At 38.8% G+C, this 22,004-nt stretch overlaps 1 protein-coding gene across 2 annotated transcripts; it reads right to left on the bottom strand.

The window, feature by feature from the left end:
• Positions 1-6,528: 6,528 nt before the first annotated feature.
• Positions 6,529-21,685, bottom strand: LOC117404308 (serine/threonine-protein kinase SBK1-like). Of its 2 annotated transcripts, XM_034914997.2 has the most exons (8): positions 21,389-21,657; positions 16,248-16,502; positions 15,781-16,068; positions 13,677-15,057; positions 11,460-13,242; positions 10,103-10,297; positions 7,642-7,844; positions 6,529-7,386 (listed from the first exon to the last, which is right to left on the bottom strand). In XM_034914997.2, the coding sequence occupies exons 6-8, from the start codon at positions 10,263-10,265 to the stop codon at positions 6,706-6,708; spliced, it is 1,047 nt and encodes a 348-aa protein (XP_034770888.2). In that variant the 5' UTR covers positions 10,266-10,297; positions 11,460-13,242; positions 13,677-15,057; positions 15,781-16,068; positions 16,248-16,502; positions 21,389-21,657; the 3' UTR covers positions 6,529-6,705. The 2 variants fall into 2 exon arrangements, with proteins under 2 accessions (XP_034770888.2, XP_033863038.3); XM_034007147.3 differs by lacking the exons at positions 6,529-7,386; positions 7,642-7,844; positions 10,103-10,297 and having other exon boundaries at positions 11,139-13,242; positions 13,677-13,792; positions 14,770-15,057; positions 21,389-21,685.
• Positions 21,686-22,004: the final 319 nt, after the last annotated feature.

The raw sequence follows: 22,004 nt of genomic DNA on the forward strand, positions 1-22,004 counted from the left end.
CAAAGCCAACGTCCCTCCGTGAGTGCCGAACTCCACTGTTCCCTTGTTGAAGAGGAAGATGTTTTCCCTAGAAAACCTGATCTGAAATGATATGAGCAACACAACAGGTATAATGTGTTTACAGATACATTTATACAATACGTGAAAGTATACCTTTTACCAGAGAAACCGTATTCTAATGTTCTTCTGGGTTTACAGGTAAAACCATAAGAGAATAACACAAATAACATAAAAATGACAGTGTCTTCCCTTACCGTTGGTATATCCCCTATGAAATCTGGAAGAATTCTCTCAGAGCCATCACCAAAGATCATGACTATAATAGGTTGTTCTCCGTCCATGTGTTTGTGTATTGCCTCCAGCGCTTGTGTTACTTGACAATCATAAGATGTATTGCAGGCTGAAATGAGTTTATATCCCACTTTCAGACCCTCGGTAGCTTCCCTGTTGTCCAATAAAAACCTGGGCAGTTGTGCCTGGACGTACTCTTGAATACTGAAACGACAAGGGTTCAACTATAAATTGGCACTGATTCATAGTCCAGGTTCTGTTTTGTTTTTTTTAGTGTTGGGACAAACTTGGATTTTTCATGTTAGAAAATTATTTTTGGAAAACAAAAGGATAATACAGCTAGTTTAGCATCACCTAGAATTTTAGGATTGAAACATCATTTAAAAACAAAAAACTATATGAACATAATTTAGATATTTTACTTAACTTCATGTAATCAAAGAAACTACAAAATGATATTGCAAAAGTCTACCGGAAGCCATCATCGTAGTACAGTATTTCATGTTAGGTTTCGAAATGTGACATTTTTCAATTTCTGAAAAGCACACAGCGGTGTGTAATTCAATATGTTAACGTAACATTATTCAGCAGGTTTCATTCAACTTTAAGAAGCAAAATGAGTTCATTCTATAGGGTGATGCAAAACTTTTGGCCAGAGCTGTTCAGTTTAAAACTGGAGTAGAACAAAAACTATTAAGTAAAATATTAAGTAAGAATTCGTTTGCTGCTGTACATTACGCTTTGAGTTACTGTTTTCAGCTCTGCTACCCAGCTGTATTTTATGATTCAGGTCATAAATCGCTCCCAGATCAGTAGTGATACACACTAAGCCCCCCCCCCCGTGAAACCTTCTTGTCACGTTTCCCAAATTTATCAAAGAAAAAAAGTGCAGTAACTGTTACTTACTTAAATCTTGTAATATAACAGATTCCAAAGATTGCAAAAATATACACATCCCCTTCTGCCTCCAATGTTCCTCGGCATTCACCAGCCCCGGGTTCACAAAAAAACATTTTAGGAGCTAGGAAAAGCCCCACGACAGCCCATCCTGCAAGAGCGGACCTCATTTTGAAGACCTGCTTTCAAGGCTCTGTGTCATACAGTAATCAAGCAGCCTGCAGAATACAGCATGTATCTTCCACTCTGTAAACATTGTAACATGCAAAACATCACATTTTACTATTCCTAAATAAATAACAGCCACCGGCAGGCGGGTTTTCATAGCGATCAAGCGAGAAGCAGATAGGAAACAGCAGAAACAATTTTATTATTATTATTATTATTATTATTTTTTTATATTTTATTTTTTTTCCGGAGAGGCAGATCTCATTGCAAAACGAAGGTCTCTGGAAAATGTTCAAGTCCGTTGATAACTAAAGAAACGCTTTTCATCAGACCAGATTCTGATGCTAACCTGATGTGTGTTTTTCTGGCATTACAAGTTTACTCAGCACCTCTTAGTTCTGTGGGGAGCTGAGATTTCAATAACACAGATACGACAGGCTGACAAACACCCCAGGCAACCTTCCAGCACCTTGTAGAGTCTATACCACATCCTGTCAAGGATGTGATCAGGTCGATATGGTTGCCAAACCCAATAATAGCTACAGTTCCTAATAATGTGGTCGTGGAGTGTAGCTAAAAAACAATATGTGCTCCACAAGCTCATTTGCCTAATGAAACTGAAGTAGGGTCTACAGCTAGAATTTTAGGACTGAGGCATAAAAACAATAAAAAAATCTATATTAACATGATTTAGATCTTTTATTTAACATCATGTAATCAAAGAAACTACAAAACGATATCGCAAAAGTCTACCAGAAAGCCTCACAGTATTTCTGTTAGATTTTGAAATTAAGTATATGGGAAACTACAAAGAGGCATGTTGACCTAGCATTATTCAGCATTTGATTTTATGAAGCAAAATGAATTAATTCTATAGGGTGCTGCAAAAATTTTGGCCACAGTTGTATAGTGAAATTTATTACGCTCGCCAGCAAAGTAGGCCTAATATGATAGGGAGCTGAGGCCAGGGAGAGCTCCACGCTGTCCCTTGAGTGGAAGTTAGAGGAGTGGTGGTCTCAGATGTGCAGTTCTGAAAGAAACACATGTTATATTTTCATTTTACATGGTATCAGGAACTACTTCAGGTTGAAGAAAGCTCTCAATTTCTGTGCCTTAATTCTTGGGTTGTCATTTCACCTAAACAGCATCTTGTGGGTCAAAGCTTGCTATTGGCGGAAAGCATGTCAGTCAATATGGAAAGCAGCTGATTGGTTATTGACAGGAAAAAAGCCAGTGAAGGGGTGGGGACAATTTCAGTTTTTTTTTTTTTTTAATGGCGAGTCATCGGTGGAACTACTTGAGTTCCTAACATCAATACATTTCTTTTAATGGGCACTTGAAACAACCAATGATAGCAGAGATTTCTGTTCAGCCATCCATTCAGAGAAGAGGGATGCAGTTACAGGGCGTGGCAGTGTGGAATCTCGCTGAATCTTCGCTTCCCAAACTGAGCACGGGTGTCAGTGTTTGAAAGCATTTAAACGCATGTTTGAAATAATGCATTTGCATTTTATTTCAAACTTCAGTCATATCCTTCAGTCATATCCTTATATAAATACCGTTGTGCCTTCAAGTTTACGCGTTCAACAACACTAAGAAAGTGACTTAGTGTTTGGGTTTTTGGTTTTGAATCACCAGGGCGGCAATACGGTGGTAGGCTATTGAAATAAATAGAGAATGCGTGATGATTTGTTAAAAATTGTCATAACCGTCAGTCCAGGCTCCTACTTAAACACTGAGAAACTACTGTTGTGGTCTGTGGCACGGCCATCCCAATTGTTTGAATTGTCCAAGGAGGAGGTGGAGCTGGACAGCGACTCGGGTAAGGCAGTTCCGTTTTATTAGAATTTGATTTTTTTTATACTAGGCTGTTTACACCACCAAACACATTCCTGGAATGTGTACTACCAATGACAAGCCTTTAAGGGTGTTGTTTACAGCCCAGAGCTCCGGTGTCTCTTCCAACCTTCCATTTACAAGTCGGCCTGAGGTCAGGATGAATACACGCCCCCTGGTGGAGTGGGCATCTGATCAGTCCCGAAGGCCCTGGAACTCTGAAATCGATCCCCCACAGAACCGCAGGCAGCAACGACAAATCGCTCTGTGTCCCGTTTCGCCTCTAGACATCCTCGCGAACACGGAGCATAGAAGGCCTGGCAAAGGGCCCAGGCATCTTGGAGCTCACACCAACTATTCCTAAACAAACATACCCCCCGCGTCTTTCGACAGCCTGCCAGCTGCATCACATGCCACAAGATTAATGACCTCGGGGAGAGCGGGAGGGGGAGGAAAAGTGGACGAAGAGAGGTGCGCCTGTAATTGAGATGTTACACTTCAAGTGGGACGCTAGATGAAAGGAGCACTGACAGCTTTCTCATGGGATTTATTTATGTATGTATTTATTTGTCAGGCCCTACAGAGGTCTCGGTATAGCACTAGTGGCAGATTTGGTGTAATAATTACTAGTCCTTTACTCCAAAAATAAAGCCTTGACCTTTTCATGAGTGTAACATTTTAAAAATATTTCTCTTTATTTTTCTTTTCAAGCTACCATTTTATGTTATTTTGTGTTTGCTGTACTGTGCCCCAAACTCCCTCATAGCTGCACCTTACCAGAGAAGTCAGGAACCAGCTTTTAAGGCATAATTGCAGTTAAGAAATACAGTAACCAAGTTTACTCAGCAGCAGTACCATAATGAACATAAATACATAACAATGATACCAAATGAGTTCAGATGAACCCCTCTGTTCTGTCTCTTTTCAGTAAGATTGCACCTTGTAGAGATAGCAACTGTGTACCAAAGATTTACTAAGGATGAGATTTATGGCAAAGAAAGAAAATGTATTTCAGGCATACAGCTAGTACAGACATTTTAAATGAATATTAAAATACAAATTTAGTTATTATTATTATTATTATTATTATTGTTAATGTAATTTTCATTCTTTCTGTATGGGATGGCAGGCTATTCCACAGCCGACCGAGGACGGGAGCTCCCAGGGGGCGGCGCTCAATTGGCCGAGCGTCGCCCGGGGGGAGGGAGGGTTAGGTCGGCCAGGATGTCCTCGGCTCACCGCGCACCAGCGCCCCCTGTGGTCTGGCCGGGCGCCTGCGGGCTTACCTGTAAGCTGCCCAGAGCTGTGTTGCCCTCCTACGCTGTAGCTCTGAGGTGGTTGCACGGTGAGTCTGCAGTGTGTAAAGAAGCGGTCGGCTGACGGCACACGCTTCGGAGGACAGCATGTGTTCGTCTTCGCCCCTCCCGAGTCAGCGCAGGGGTGGTAGCGGTGAGCTGAGACTTAAAATAATTGGACATTCCAGATTGGGAGAAAATAATAAAAATACTTGGCAACAACTACATTTTTAAAAAAATAATAAAAAATAAATGGGATGGGATGGAAAAGGCTGGAGCTAACTAGCAGGCTCAAAGCCAGATAGAGGCTGATTTAGAGAAAAATGGTAATAACTCTTGAAGCAACAGACCCCAGAAAGGACCCAAGAAAAAGTTATCATATTGTTTCAATTCTACTGTTCTTTCAGTGTAAGCCAATTTGCTGTGCAAGTTGTTTGACTGTGATGAAATGGTTTGAGGTTTCGTTAGTTAGCCGATCATTTCCTTACAAGCTGGACAACTGTTTTAGCCCTTAATTATCTTGAGCCTGATTGCGTGATAATATGAGGATAATATGACTAGGGGAATTATCTCCCTGGCTCAATCACTGCTTTGATTTTTGTTTTTACGATTGCTAGTATTTTCCTGCCTATGATGTGATCACATTTGCATGTCTGTTTAGAGTTACCTGCCAAAAACGTTGCTTCACATAATTTTTTTTTTTTTTACTGTGTAGATTTATACAACAGTTTTTAAAACAAAATGCCTGCAAGGTTGGCACTTCTTCTGAAGCCGTGTTGGATTGCACTGTGTTCTGCGTTGCTCGACAGGGGAAATCGCGATGCTGTTGATGTGCATGCCGAAGACGATGTGCCAGAGCTTGCTTTTTAGCGTGGCTGAAGGACAAGCATGATGATATGCGGCAGAACAGGAGCGAGATTCACCATAATCCCTTTGCAGGTTTTCTTCTGCCCAGTTGTCAATAACACAGGGTTCGTTTAAGTTGTTACATGGTGTGTGGTGGTTCTCGTTGGTAGAGCTGACACTGATGAAGAACATTGGAACATTACATATTTATCTACTCCAATTTGAATGTAACCTCTGGTCAACCCGCTTACCAATCGCGGACTGGCTTCCTTTTCCAGCTGTCAAGCCAATCGCCTCTTTTCATCCTGATTTTAGAACGGCTACCGGACCTTTGGGGTGAAATATCCCCCAGGCGTTTTTATTTTATTTTTTTTCTGTCAAACCCTTGCCGGAGCACAAAAGCCAATGAACCTGTGGGCCACGATCAGCAACTGCACAACACCGATGAGCTCTGCCCCTCTAGCGGAGGAGCCACTGAAAGCCTCCTGTTACCCTCTTTTACAAGTTTAGCATCTCGGTGATCAAGCTGTCCACTGCGGATTCAATACTCTTTCAAAATCACACATTGCCAGGCCATGGATATGACATCCAGTCCCTTGAGTTCTCACCTGTCTTCAGATAAGAACTTGAGCCTTAAATTAGCTTCCCGAAGCACAGCACCCCAAAGCACTCTAAATATAAACGCTGATCAGAGGCAGCAACCCCCCCTAATATATACCCTGCGGTCCCTCCATTTGTGCAGAATGGACATAGTTTGGATAAGTGTCTCCCAGTTCTTGGGTTACACAGCTGCTGAGATTGCTGCATAATGTTTTTTTACATTAGACCCTTGATATTGCATTGCCTCGACGTGGATGAACTTCTACAAAGCTATCTGTAAGATAATAAAGCTCTAGGGTACTTGAGTATGGCATCCTAATACTGATATTGAAGGACCGCAGCTGTGATGTCGCAAACACAGCTTGTAATCAACCCCATGTATGCACTGAACATGGGATCTGTATCAAGCGCTATTAAATACATTGAAATGGTAATAGAGCATTAGCATTATAAACAGTACCAATAACTGGACTTTTCTGCGTCCTGTATCTGAACGTTAATTTGGTCCCTGAGACCAATCAAAGGGCCAGCTGTCTGTTTAGACCTTACTACTGTTGTGTTTGTAAGCAGGTGATTTAAGAGATGGCAAACATAATAGTTAATAATATAATTTTATTGATTTTTAATTCAAAGAAAAAACAACCGGCAGTTTAACAGCGTTGTTGTTTCTTGCTTGCTTTTTGCCTTGTTTAAAAATAAAGGTCCCAATGGAGCAATCCATTCACTGCTTAAAATCACCTAGGATATCTCCGCAGTTTTCAATGACCCTTCCTTACTGCAGATCCTTTTGCATTGGACTTCCATAGTGAGACGCTGTCCTGCACACACTGAATCCCTTTCCATGGCAACCCTCAGTCGTCATTTCCTCTTCCTTCCGGTTCTCTGCTACAGGAAGCTTCACCCACTCCTCATCTAGGTAAGCTAGCACCTCAGTGACCGGGTAGCGATCCTGGGCTCTTAGTGCTAGCAGCTTCTTAAACATGGCAAGCGCGCTGTCGCTGAAGCGTTTCCACTGGGAGGGCACCTCCCATTCTCCCGGCTCACCTTGGCACCACTCGGCAAACTCTTGGTAGAAACAGTCGTTGGGGGCGCAGCGTTCCCACGGGAAGTATCCGGTTAGGAGACAGAAAAGGACCACGGCGAAGGCCCAGGTGTCCAGGCTGGTTTCCACGCTGAGGATCGTTCTTGACTTGCTGTCGTGGTCGGAGGAGACTCCCACGGCACACAGCTCTGGCGACATGTAGGGCAGGGTACCGGAGATGAGCTGGATCTGCGAGCCCCTCTTCTGAGCCAGCCCAAAGTCGGCCAGCTTCACCCGACAGCAGGCCCGGTCCAGCAGAAGGATGTTTTCGGGTTTGATGTCCCGGTGGACCAGCCCCTTGCTGTGGATGAACTCCAGAGCGCTGGCGATCTGCTGGGCACAGCGCTTCGCCGCAGTCTCTGGGATGCCCACCTGCCACAGTTTAAAGTTACACAGGTGAGCATTAAAAGTACTGTCAAAAACCCCTCGAGTTCTCACCTGTCTCCAGATAAGAACTTGAGCCTTAAATAGGCTTCCCGAAAAACACAGCAATTAATTTTGACAAAGTACACACGCAGTGTTCCCCAGCTACTGATCTGATCTTTATGGTATATGCAATATAATGACTAAAACACTGTGTTTTTTAACTGATCCTAAGAGAACCAAAGCTTCCCCCTTTCCACTCACTCGAGGCTCGATGACAGCAAAGAGGTCTTTTCCGAGGACCAGCTCTTGAGCGAATGCGTAGTGTTCCTCAGACTGGAAGGCGATGCCGAACATCCCCACGATGCAGGGGTGACTGGACACGCGCAGAGAGATGCAGTACTCGCGCAGGAAACCCTGCAGCTTGGTCGAGGTCTTGGGCATCACCTTCAGGGCCATTAGAGTGCCTGCAACACAATTATTATTATTAATATTTATTTCTTAGCCGACGCCCTTATCCAGGGCGACTTACAATTGTTACAAGATATCACATTATTTTTACATACAATTATATACAGTTGGGTTTTTACTGGAGCAATCTAGGTAAAGTACCTTGCTCAAGGGTACAGCAGCAGTGTCCCCCATCAGGGATTGAACCCACGACACTCTGGTCAAGAGTCCAGAGCCCTAACCACTACTCCACACTGCTGCCCAATCCATGTGAAGAGTTATCAGGCACGCCGACTGAGGCTTTTAAAATATCTTCTGTTTGCTTGCACAACATCACTGGTCCCCCCACTTCAAGTGTTAGCTCTTTGCTTCTTATTTTAAATATCTAATTCAGTAGTATATCGCAGGATATACCTTGAATTTTGGAATCCTTGTAGAAGTAAGTGGGGGCTGCCAATTCCACTGTGTGCAGGAGTTAGGGATTTGTGTGTGCGTGTGCGTGTGCGTGTGCGTGTGTGTGCTGTAATATTTGAATGTGCATACCCTGTTATCCACCCAGGACACATGTGAAAATCAGATGTTTCATGTAGATGAAATAAATCTATGGAGTGATTTCCTGTGTCTGGTTACAGAAACTTGGAAGGGTGCTGAGATACAGCAGAGGAAGAGTTACTGTTGCCTTTGAGATTCCTGCACGTTCGAGATCGAAGTGTAAAATACAACAAGAAAAAGGGCACCAGCAATGGAATACCGAGTGCTGATAAGAGGTAAGAGAATGGATCTGAAAACCTTTCCTAGCACCCCTTTAAGGAAAATGTATCTGTCTGTGTTGCCTGTTTAGTGTGTAATCTGAAAGACTACCCCAATTACTGATTCTTTTCAATATCTTATATAACGCATTCAAATGAAATTATTGTAAAACATTTTTATTATTATTACATTTCTGGAAAGATGTACGTTTTGTAAGTCAATATGGACATTTCATGCACATCTACAGCTTAGAACTACTGGTCTCTTAAGGATTAATGGGAGTTTCTATTTTTTTTGTATTTAAAATGCCAGGGAGGTCTCAATTGTTTCAATGGCTTTTTAATTTATTTTTTTTAACAATTTGTAGGATATATTCATTCTTAGTGGTTATGGGTTTGCTCAAATAGTGCCTTATGATAATTTTTATTATTATTATTATTATTATTAGTTTATTTAGCAGACGCCTTTATCCAAGGCGACTTACAGAGACTAGGGTGTGTGAACTATGCATCAGCTGCAGAGTCACTTACAACTACGTCTCACCCGAAAGACGGAGCACAAGGAGGTGAAGTGACTTGCTCAGGGTCACACAATGAGTCAGTGGCTGAGGTGGGATTTGAACCGGGGACCTTATGGTTACAAGCCCTTTTCTTTAACCACTGGACCACACAGCCTCCAATCATGTGACAACTTGAACAGACACATGGATTTGAATAGAGAAAGCTGTCCACTCCAGCCCTTCCACAGACAAGCTCAACACCAGATAAAGGCAGGTTTAGAGAAAATTGGAACAACATACCAGCGCCTTCTCAAGACACACCTGTTCAGACAGCATCTGTAAAACTCTCCACTATACTGGACTGTATGGCACCCAGTTGTACCAGTACTTGCATCAGCTTGTATCTGCACTGAACTGCTCCATACCTTTCCATATTCTACTACTGCTCTCAATTATAACTACTTCCTGTGTCTTGTGCTTGGTTTTACTCTTCAGGGTAACCGTATTCACATTTTTTTGTCATTTCTCTTACTTGAAAATGTTCTTATCCATTTATTGTACTCACTACTTGCTCTTAATGGAATTTACTTTTATAAGCAAATGTTTTTACTAGAAGATTAACTGCTCTTAGTCTAAATCGCTCTCAAACATAATTATTTACTGTATTTTCTCTTATGTCATTTTGCTCCTATTTACTACTGACTGTATTGTATTTTATAACTGCTCTTATCTGTAATGTGATATTTTGTAACAACTGTAAGTCGCCCTGGATAAGAGCGTCTGCTAAGAAATAAAGAATAATAATAATAATAATAATAATAATAATAATAATAATAATAATAATAATAATAGTACTACTACTGATAATAATAATAATAATAATAATAATAATAATAATAATAATAATAATAATAATAACATAACCTAGTCACTATCAGATAACAAGGAAATATAAAAAACAATTAAAATGACATTTTAAAATGTAGGTGGTTCCTCTTTAATGAAGCTGGTTCGTAGCCCTGGTACCTCTGCAGCGATGGGTGACCAGCAGCACTTTCCCATACTTCCCTCTCCCGATCTCCTTGATGACGTTGAAGTGTTCTCTGATCTCCAGGCTGCTCAGGCTCTGAGCCATCAGCAGCATCAGCTCCTCGATTGGGTCCCCGTCAGCCGCGGGGATCGGATTCATGGTGACGCGGTCGGGGGGTCTCTCTCCTCTCCCTGTGCACATGAACAGAGCAACATCTCCCAGTCAGATAGCGAGTCGCCCCCCCATACAGGTTTACCATACAGCGAGTTAAATATCCCGGATAGCTAAGGTATTCATGTGCAGTCATCACATCCTGAAGTTTAAAGCAGGGCTGTGGTCTCAGTAAAGCCCTCAAAGCTCTCGAAACACGTCGAAGCTCTAATCTGGGGCACCTGAGTGTAACAACTGGAACTGCTCAATGCACATGTTGCCTTAATGCAGCAACTCACATGGATTGGAGGAAATATAGCTCTGTGTTTCTATGCAGCTAATCCAAACAGCAAGAAATAACGATGCAAAAAGTCAGCTAAATCATTAGAAGGGAATAACCAGTAGAGGTATCCAGTATGCTGAACAGAAAGTACGTATTAATAATAATAATAATAGTAATAATAATAATAATAATAATAATAATAATGCAAGGAATATGATAATGCCACAACAGTCCAAGTCCATATCTAGTACAACCTGGATAAAGCATTGAGTAATTGATACATTCAAAAGTAATAGAACATTGTTTAAAATATTATATATATATATATATATATATATATATATATATATATATATATATATATATATATATAAAGCTTTAAAAAAAACACCATCTGGACCAATAAATATCCAGTACAAGTGAAAAGGAAATGGAAAAAGGAAGATGCAATTTTTGACAAAAATGAAATAGATTTAAGCACATGTTGTGTGGTTTTTTTTTTTCATGTGTTTTAAAAAAAATATATATTACACAGGATCATCCAAATTAAACCATTGAAATGTGTGTGTGTATATATATATATATATGTATGTATACTGTTTGAAAAGAGGTCAAACTGCAGTGTGCAAAATGGTTTAAATGATTACAAAAAATATTTATTTCAAAACGTTTTGAACAAAAGCCCTTTTTTTTTTAAATAATTAGATTAATGACGCATTGAAAGTCCTGAAAATCGATTCATAATAAATTTAAGGAGAAACATATAATGTGATGATAAAAAATAATTCATGCACATCTTCTCATTAACAGTATAAAAACTGTGAATAGTGGACCCAGCACAAGACGGTGAAGCCTTGTATCTCGTCTGTGATTTCTCGGGTTTATATGCAGTAGTTTGTTTCAGGGCTGTGTTCCCTTACCTCTCTGGCTCTCTCTCTCTCTGTGCTTGCTATTCTGTAGTAGGAGTAGCTGGTGTTTAGCTTGAGTCCAGCTGTTTGCTTTGCCAGCACTAGCAGCTCAGCTGCAAGACTTTCTTCAAAAGCTGATTAGACGCTATGCTGTGCAAAGGGCACTGCGCTCTTCTTTATATGGAATGGGTATCAACTGGCCTCTGCAGATTAATCCTCCCCCCCGGACACACACACACACAAGCACACAACAAACACAGGCACACATGGAAACACAAACACGCCCACACGAACATGCGCTGAAAGATATATACTCGACTGACACACACACACGCGCATGCTAACATCCTGTGAAGTATTGAGACAGATAAATAAATGCAGAAGCCCACTCAAAAAAAAACTTTTATCCCTGGATAGATAATCGTCCCGTCTTCCAATGTATTCAGAAGATTTTAATTTGCAGTGGCACCCCCAGAATGTGATCTGTTTGCTATATCTATATATAATGGATTTAATCAAATATTTTAAACACAGACATCAAACAAAATCACAGACAATGTGAACAAAACTACAGGTCAAAGAATCATGATAGGTTTTCTGTATGAAACGTGACACACTGTCAGAATTAAAACATTACACAAGTTAGTCTCGAGTATGACCTCCCTGAGCATTCACACAATCCTGGCAGCGTTGATGCACAGACCTGATCAGCCTCTGGATAGACTGCTGTTTTCCTGAAGTCGTGCGGCTGTGAATCGCTGTTCATGCGTTAATTAAAATCTTTTCGAATGGCTATTTATACAGATTCTTAAATCAGCTCATTTTGGCAATTTTAACTCAACTGAAATACCAAACACTGAGCACCTGGCGTTTTTATGAAACCACATGACTTCAGCTCAGTATTTACAAAATGATATCGCAAAAGTCTACCGGAAGCCGTAATAGTAGTACAGTTATATTGCATGTTAGATTTCGATTATGACAGACTAAAGCTTTTTTCCGTTAAGTCTATGGAAAACTACAAAGCGGTGTGTAATTCAATATGTTAACAAGGGAACATTATTCAGCAGCTTTCATTGGACTCTATGAAGCTGAGTGAGTTCATTCTATATAGAGGGTGTGGAATTCAATATGTTAACAAGGGAACATTATTCAGCAGCTTTCATTGGACTCTATGAAGCTGAGGGAGTTAATTCTATATAGAGGGTGTGTGATTCAATATGTTAACAAGGGAACATTATTCAGCAGCTTTCATTGGACTCTATGAAGCTGAGGGAGTTCATTCTATATAGAGGGGGTGGAATTCAATATGTTAACAAGGGAACATTATTCAGCAGCTTTCATTGGACTCTATGAAGCTGAGGGAGTTCATTCTATATAGAGGGTGTGTAATTCAATATGTTAACAAGGTAACCTTATTTAGCAGGTTTCATTCGACTTTATGAAGCAAAATTAATTCAAAACTTTTGGCCAGAGCTGATCAAGTTCAGTGGAGCCACAATTCAGAACAGCTGAGTGAAAATTATAATGGATTTGTGATGTTCTATGCATCAGGCTTGGCTAAGAACCATCAAATTTAACCCAGTCGTCAGATCTGAGAAACCGACCGCACCACCCAACAGAACCTTTGGAAATCAGCGTCCTAGTTTGTGGGTTTTTATTTGATGACGACAGCTGCATAAATTGCCTGTTCTTCCTGCATAAGAGAAGTTGAGTCCTTTTTTCTCAGAGTGCTTGGGTTCAAACTGGCGTAAACGATCTCCTCCTCTTCTTGTGTCTGCGACATCTCTGTGTTCTGCAATAGGAACGATAATCTGTATCAGATCATACCGTGGCGCCCAGAGTCATTCACACAATTCAGACACAAAGCTTTTTTTTTAATTTTTTTATTCAGACTTGTTATTTTCGATATTGCTGATTGTATTCACTCAAGCTGTAGTCTTATGCATTTAGTACCACTTATTGTCTATCAGTTAAAGTAATCAAAGAGAACTCAAAGGTGTATCAGTTAAAGTAATCAAAGAGAGCTCAAAGGTGTATCAGTTAAAGTAATCAAAGAGAGCTCAAAGGTTCCAAGTGGTGGATTATTACTGCACGTGATTCTTCTGTTTTTTATGTACAGGGTCAATATAGCATGAGTGAAGTTAGAATGAGGTGACTGTTTGACATCACACATGTAAGAATGTATTTAAAAAGGTTACAGAAGTGGTAGCTTGACTTGAGACTTACCCTGCTGGTAGGTCCTCGTTTGACTCTGCGGACACACAGAACTGCGACACACACGAGAAGCATCAGCGCTGCAGCTGAGCTGACCCCGATAGCAATCCATGTGTTGAGCTCTGTTTCTAAAACACAATCAGCAAGAACTGGATAAATAACATTGTCTTTCAAACATGTGCGAGACTTTCGTGTGCGGTTAGAGATGAGCAGAAGGTTCAGCTAGTCACCTCCAGAGTATGGTTTATAAATGACTCGATCTTTACTTATCAAAGAAGATGACGTTACCCAGGGCCACTTGCTTTTGATCAGATTATGCAATGAAGGCTCTGAAGCCCCTTGGACAATAAACGCTTTTTAATTGAGGAGCGCAGCTGGCTCAGAAGTAATTCATTACACCTTAAAGGGCAGGAGGGAATCATAGCCACCACGATTTTGCAGGTTTTGCCTAATAGTACAGCAGCGTTCTGTTTTCTAGTCATTTCGTGTAAGGATTCATGTATAAAACATCTATAGGATGTTTTTTAAAGGTTTTTCCAGTATTGAAAGTTTATTACAATCCTATTTTAAAGACAAACTACAAATGTAATAATTTGTTATGTTATATATACTATAATAGGTGGGCTGTAATTGATTACAAGGTTATTACAAACCACAAATTCACGAGAACCCCCAGATGCAGCTATAACCAAAAGTAATTCACTTCAGCCCCATTTGTACTTTTTTTTTTTTTTTTGTAAATAATATATGGATTCCACGACTTTTGTTAAAACAAATAGTTTTTAAATTTTAAAACACAGTAAAACATCACTAATTAATCATTGTCTATTATAATTATTAAACTTTTTTGTGTGTGTGTAAAAACAACAGCAGTTTAAAAAGGGGTTCTGATCATTCCAAGAAAAATTGTTGGGAAGTCATAATTTCCGTTCTTCGGATGAGACTTAAAACCGAGCTCCTATTGGAAGTGACTCTGCAGCAGCAGCAGCAGTTGGTGATGATGCATAGTTCACCCCCTAGTCTCTGTAAGCCACTTTGGATAAAAGCATCTGCTAAATGACTCATAATAATAATATTTCAGCGATATGTAATAACATCACATTACCTTCTGTTACTTCAGGGACACGCTTACTAAATGGTGAAATGAAACGCTTTCCTAAAAATAGGACTTCATACCAACAGGTACAGTAAGCCCCTGCTGTAAGCTTTATATCAGTAAACGTGACTCTGTTATCAGATGCCTCTGCGTTCTTCATCTCAGTATGATTCGATTCACCCTGGATGTGCAAATAGAACGTCACGTTTCTGTAATCCCTGGCTGATGAACAAGTAATGTCATTTCTTCCAGCTGGGTTTAACAGTGTTTCCAATGAGATCGCTGGCTTAGGGAGGTCTGGAATACAGAACAAAACATACCATTGTCACTTCAGCTGTTAAAAATGGCAACCACAGACGTGTTTAAAAATTCCTCTCAATAGAATGACACGTTTTAAACGTGAAAATACAGGAAGTAACACGGGCAGCAGTGTGGAGTAGTGGTTAGGGCTCTGGACTCTTGACCGGAGGGTCGTGGGTTCAATCCCAGGTGGGGGACACTGCTGCTGTACCCTTGAGCAAGGTACTTTACCTAGATTGCTCCAGTAAAAACCCAACTGTATAAATGGGGAATTGTATGTAAAAATAATGTGATATCTTGTAACAATTGTAAGTCGCCCTGGATAAGGGCGTCTGCTAATAAATAATAATAATGGGGTTTACTCAGCTGATCCAAACAGTGTCACTCTGAGCCAATTAAAACCCCAGATTTCAGTGCATCCCAGTACATGTTTTTTGCCGACACAATTTATATTGCATATAATAATAATAATAATAATAATAATAATAATAATAATAATAATAACAAAGCAATGGAGATACTGTAGAAAAATATATGGTAAAGCTAGTTACAGCACAGGAGAATGCAATGAATACCGGGGGGGGGGGGGGGGGGGTGTTTGAAACATCGATTGGAGTTTGGTTATGCTTTAAACAATAATGACAGATTCAAGCTCAGTTGGTTTGCAATGCCTGGTGAAATAGCATATTGCAAGAGCAATCTATGCACAACATTGCTTACCGAGCACAGTTATATTCACAGGAGCAGATTGTTCAGTAAGCACCCAGCCGGTCTGTGAATGGGTGGAGTAGCGACACAAGTACTCCCCCTGCTGTTTCTCTTGTATCTTAGTTAGGGTGAAGGTGGAGCTTTTGTCTCCTACAGGTACGCACTGCGCCTGCACTTCCTCGCGGTCCCAGTAAAGAAAAAACCAGCCAGTGCTCTGATATGAGCTGCTGAGGCTGCAGTGCATTGTCACATCCGCTCCTCTCACAGATACAGAGCTGCTCACAGACAGAGCAGGAGGAGCTAGGAGAGGAACACAACATAGATGGTGAGGAGGAGTTATTTATTTATTTATTTATTTATTATAATAATCTCAATTAGTGGTCAATTAAAATACGTTTTTTTTTTATTCAGTTGTCGAGCGCTCAAATGTGGAGCAAAACGAAAGTGGCAAAATTAAAAACAAAACTAGCTAAATGTACCTATTATTGTCACTTGCTCGGAAGCGCTGGCGTTTGAAGACAGTCCGTTTCTGGAAACCCTGCACGTGTAGTTCCCGCTGTTGCTGGTCTCTGTTTTGATGTGAAATGTGTCGCTGTGAGTCTCGTCCACTTTCTCTTTATTTTTAAACAGCACAAAGGTGTCATTACTGTTCTTTTCCCCAGCCCAGCTACACTGAACAAAAACGTCACCTGATTTCGCAGGATTCACTATTATTTGAGGTTTCTTTGAGGAATCTGGAAAAAGAAAGGAAAATTCATGTTTATTTCTCAAATCAATATATAAAAATAAAACAAGAAGTAAAGATTTATCGGCTTCAAACTCTGAGAGTAAGTTAGTACAAACCTTTTTTAAAAATCCTCTTTTTTTCAAGAAACTCCAAATTAGGTGGCCTGATTTTAAGTACAACTGTTGTATTTGGAAGTATACGGTAGAGCACAATTATCAACTATTTTAATTCATGATTAAATTGACTTTTAGCTAAAAATGTATTCAGATTGATAAAAAAAATAAAAAAGCTTAAATTACTACATTTCAGAGCAACAGAGCCCACAACAAGAATGATGCAAACCCCAGGCAATAAAATGGGGAAGTTAAACAACATTAAGATTTTCCAATAAAGTTACGCCTTTATTAAAAATGAAACACTGACACAAGCGAACGACACCAGGAGCTGCTGCTGTAGTCTTGCTGTTGCTTGGTATTACTAAACCAGGCAGAAGCGAAGATGCTGGTCCATGAAGTTATTAAAGTCCATGAAACAGCTGAAGCAGCGGGCATGAAGTTGCTGTATCAGCGTGGCTGCTTTTATTGTTCCACAGTGCTGTGAAATGCTTGGACTATCCCCGGTAAGGTATAAGTTGATAAAAGCAGGTCTTTTAATAAGAGCAAGACTCTGTAATTACAATCACAAGCCATCAGAAATAACAATTAAAAAAATATGCATTATATAATACTCCAAGAAAACTAAAACATGCTTGAAATTCTTCAATTTACAAGCTCAAGATTGAATTAAATTAGATACACCAACAACAAGACAAGTGTCCAAATTATAAGCATATATGGGCAGCAGTGTGGAGTAGTGGTTAGGGCTCTGGACTCTTGACCGGAGGGTCGTGGGTTCAATCCCAGGTGGGGGGACACTGCTGCTGTACCCTTGAGCAAGGTACTTTACCTAGATTGCTCCAGTAAAAACCCAACTGTATAAATGGGTAATTGTATGTTAAAAAATAATGTGATATCTTGTAACAATTGTAGGTCACCCTGGATAAGGGTGTCTGGTAAGAAATAAATAATAATAGTAATTAGTTCCCTTACTAAAAACAGCACTAACTAAAACTTCTGAAAATGTTGTTACCATACGAATTTACATTCCAATTAAATGTATATTACATCCTTCTTGTGCAAGCAATATACATCAAATCGCTTACTTGTGAAAGAAAATAGTTAAGCTAAGATTTACTAAGGCCTGAGCATTCATACATCTGAAATTCTCATAGGTTAGCCTAATTAAAATTGGAAATATAGCAATATCCCTTCACACATTTTGCTGTATCAAGATGCCTACTGTATGTATACTTTCAGTTTTCAACAATAGCAGGTGTTTGCTTGTAAGTTAACCACAATGCAAGTAGCATGCAACACATTTGAAAATGTGTCGCCCCAGCCTGAAAGGCTGGTCTCACGCACATATATATTTAGACAACCCTAAAACCACTGACAACCAAATACTAAAAGTGAAAAAAATGCATCTTTAAATATCTAAGTATGAAAGCTGTGTTGTGTTTCCTCCTGTTTGTCTCCTGTTTCTCCTTTTTTAAGAACATAAGAAGAACATAAGAAAGTTTATAAATGAGAGGAGGCCCCATTCAGCCCATCTTGCTCGTTTGGTTGTTAGTAGCTTATTGATCCCAGAATCTCATCAAGCAGCTTCTTGAAGGATCCCAGGGTGTCAGCTTCAACAACATTATTGGGGAGTTGGTTCCAGACCCTCACAATTCTCTGTGTAAAAAAGTGCCTCCTATTTTCTGTTCTGAATGCCCCTTTATCTAATCTCCATTTGTGACCCCCTGGTCCTTGTTTCTTTTTTCAGGTCAAAGAAGTCCCCTGGGTCGACATTGTCTATACCTTTTAGGATTCTGAATGCTTGAATCAGATCGCAGCGTAGTCTTCTTTTTTCAAGACTTAACAGATTAAATTATTTTACCCGGATTAATTCTGGTCGCTCTTCTTTGCTATGGCCAAAATGAATAGACTTTTGCAATATCATTTTTGTTGTTACTTTGATTACATGATGTTCTTTGATTACATGATGTTAAATCAAATATCAAAATTATGTTTATGTAGTTTTAAATAATAATAATTCTCAATCCTAAAATTCTAGGTGATGCAAAAATTTTGGCCACAGCTGTAAAGACAATACATGTGCACATCAATAAACCCAATTACCTTGAGACCACATTAACAAAAAATTCAAAACACATTGATGATCTTTTTTTAGCAGTCTCCTGCTTAGCAATGATCTTGTCCAATCAAGAGCATGCATTAGTTTTTGCAAAGACCTGAGCTCCACCCCCCCATATTAACTTTTTTGCTTTGTAACACAGTAGTCCAATCAAAAGCATGCATTTGCCTTTGCAGAAATATAGGCTTTTTTTCAACTACCAGTAAATGTACAAGTTGTACATTTAAATTTTTGAAATGTATTTACATTGTTTATTTTTGTGGTTTATTTTCAAAAATTACCTAATGAATCACTAACATTGTTTTTATTTTTGTTTACAGGTATGATACAGTTGGATTTAGATTTCTTGCATTCATATTTTGCCCAATTCTTCATTAACTGTGCCCTTTGCTCAGTTAATTTGTGTTGTATGACACTGAATCCCAGGTACTGTACCTGTATTTTTGTTCCAAAAAATGACTCTGTATACACAACATGTACAATACAAACCTGCTTTTCTGTTCCATGGCTTGAATGACAAAAAGGTACTTTTAACAATATTACAATCATTTTCTATGAGTAAGAAAATGTCTAGTTTTCTTTTTATACCCTAAACAGCAAAACGGCAAAAACCCAAGTGCAACAACAGCGTCATCACCCTAAATTCATCACATCAGTCACTGTGCCGCTGTTAATATTTAAGATTACCAAGATTACATTAAAACGAGGCTAGGCAAAGGTCAGCATGCAGCTACCGATAACAACAATAAGGCAGGAAACTCACAAGAAGAGTTAGTAGTTCGTTTTTTTTTTTTGTTTTTTTTTTTACAAGTCTGTTTCAAAGCTCTTTTCAAAACGGCCGCTGGGGTTTGAGATCTGTCCTCTAAGTCCTCTACTTCATCATATTTAGGGTACCACTGAACTTGTGAGGGATTGCTTATTGAAGTATTTAGAATATTTTTAGAGGAGATGATTTATCTGTTCAGGGACACCAAAATATTTACTAAGTAAGGGGGTCTGAGTGAGGAAATATGGGCACTACAATCCACACCCCTAGTGTTGCTGTACCCATAATGTGTGTTGATACTGTGTATTAAATAATATATATTATTATGACTGAGTTGGTAGAACGTATACACTCTGTACAGGAGTGAAGTATTAATATAAAAAGTTAAACCTAGGTTCTGTTAAAATTATAACGGTGTGCAAATATCATGTAATACAATGACTAGGGAGTGACATTTTTAGTCGACAAAGTTTGAAAAAAACTTTTTACTAAAAAACAAAGTTTTACTACTACAGTTTTAAGATTACATAGACAGTTGTTACATAGAGAGAGGGGGGGAGGGAGAGACATTTGCCACTTTTCGTCGACATTTACCAGTAAATCTTGAGAGATGCCAATATTCAGACTTACCGGAACATATACCGGTATACATTTAGTTTTACTTCATTGTTACACGCCAGTAGATATTTAATTCTCCTTACATTATACCCACAGTGATTCATTTCCATGATCACCTATATCTACTCTGAACTGCAATTAAACTGCTGCTGTTTTGTAATTTGGGCTGATTTTTAAAGCATTTTACTCCAAAGAGTACATTAAACAGCAAGTAAATAATTGTAGTCATCACTATGGCACCCTCTTTGGATAAATAAACTGGAGTAGGGCTGTGTATATACAAGTATATATATATATATATATATATATATATATATAGATAGATAGATAGATAGATAGATAGATAGATAGATAGATAGATAGATAGATAGATAGATATATATATATATATATATATATATATATATATATATATATATAGATAGATAGATATGGAAAAAAAAGCTTATTTTTTTTACAGCATTTCAAGGTCTAAGAATAGATATTTCTTGATTTCTTTAAGCAGAAAAAAATGCCGTTGTCACATTCAAAATTGACAATTTTCTCCAGAGTTATTATAACAAATGTTCCTAGATATTTAAATGCTGGTTGAAGACATTTCAAAGAAAGGACCTCCAAACTAAACCGGCTGCCAGGTTTCTGAATGCGGCGTAAAATGTAGTCTGTCAATTGCTAAATGTATTTTTAACTGATAAAAAAAAAATATATATAGATATTTACACTATTCTTTCAGAAATGGGATTTTTCACAACAAACTCCATGTTAAACGGCAATGGGTATGTTTCATGGAAATCGTGAAATACAACAAGAAGAGAGACCCCCTAGAATTATAGATTGTCACCCCAAAACTATACATTTAATTTAACTTAATGAATTACTTCGTTTTTGTTGAAGCGCAGACACTTTAGATACATGCATAAAGAATCAATTAAAAATTAATTACAAAAGTAGTCAATTAACTAACGTAAGTTCAACCCAGGCACATTCAATTAAGAGAATATTAAGGGAATATTTAAATTCCATCCCTTAAACCTGATAAAGCAAATTTCTGTAATTTTAACAATTAGGTGAAAAAGAACATTTTTTTTTTTTTGTTCTATTAAAATGGTATTTAAAAGCATTGTGATTCTGTAAACCGTCTCTTCAGTTAAAGTTCTGGCTGACGAATGAATTAAGGGAACATCTGCACAGATAGAACCTGCTTACTCTGAGCTATCTTATTATAAAAAACTAGTAAAATCCATTAAATTTAATATGCTTATGCATATACTCACCAACAGGCAGCGTGATGGCGAACATCCAAATGATAAAGGAAAATTTCATTTTTGTAAAAAATATATATATATATATATATATATATATAATAAAAGTTATAAGTTTGAGCTTAAGTTTGAGTTGATTGGATTTATTTCAGATAGACTCAGGATATTAATGTGTTCTTGTTCTTCATAAGGGTTTGTAATCGATGTAAGGCTGCACTTTCTCAACAACGTGTTGCGGGTAAAACAGCATATTAAAAAAACAAAAAACCCTTTATCTCAAAGCAGAACTGTAGAATCGGAAGCTGTACATGTCCATCTACTTGACTAGACATCAGGAAGGAAGTTTTGTAATAGTGAGGGAGGACAGCACACTTACAAATAATTTACAGCCTCTTCAGCACTCTTTCTTTCTCGGTTTTGTAACTTTTTCAAATGATGAGTTTTCTTTTTCACATATAGTGAAGGTAATTAAAGAGTGAACACTTTGAAACGATGCCTTTAGCTTTGTAATTAAGCAACAGAGCCCTGATTAGGTGACATTACCTTTGACCTCCTGGTACGCTACAAAACAGGCAGGGTGACAATCAGAGTTTTACTGCAGTTAGAAATTTATTTTCTTGTTAATAAT

The sequence above is a fragment of the Acipenser ruthenus genome, chromosome 56 (genome assembly GCF_902713425.1).
Source record: "Acipenser ruthenus chromosome 56, fAciRut3.2 maternal haplotype, whole genome shotgun sequence".
NCBI lineage: Eukaryota > Metazoa > Chordata > Actinopteri > Acipenseriformes > Acipenseridae > Acipenser > Acipenser ruthenus.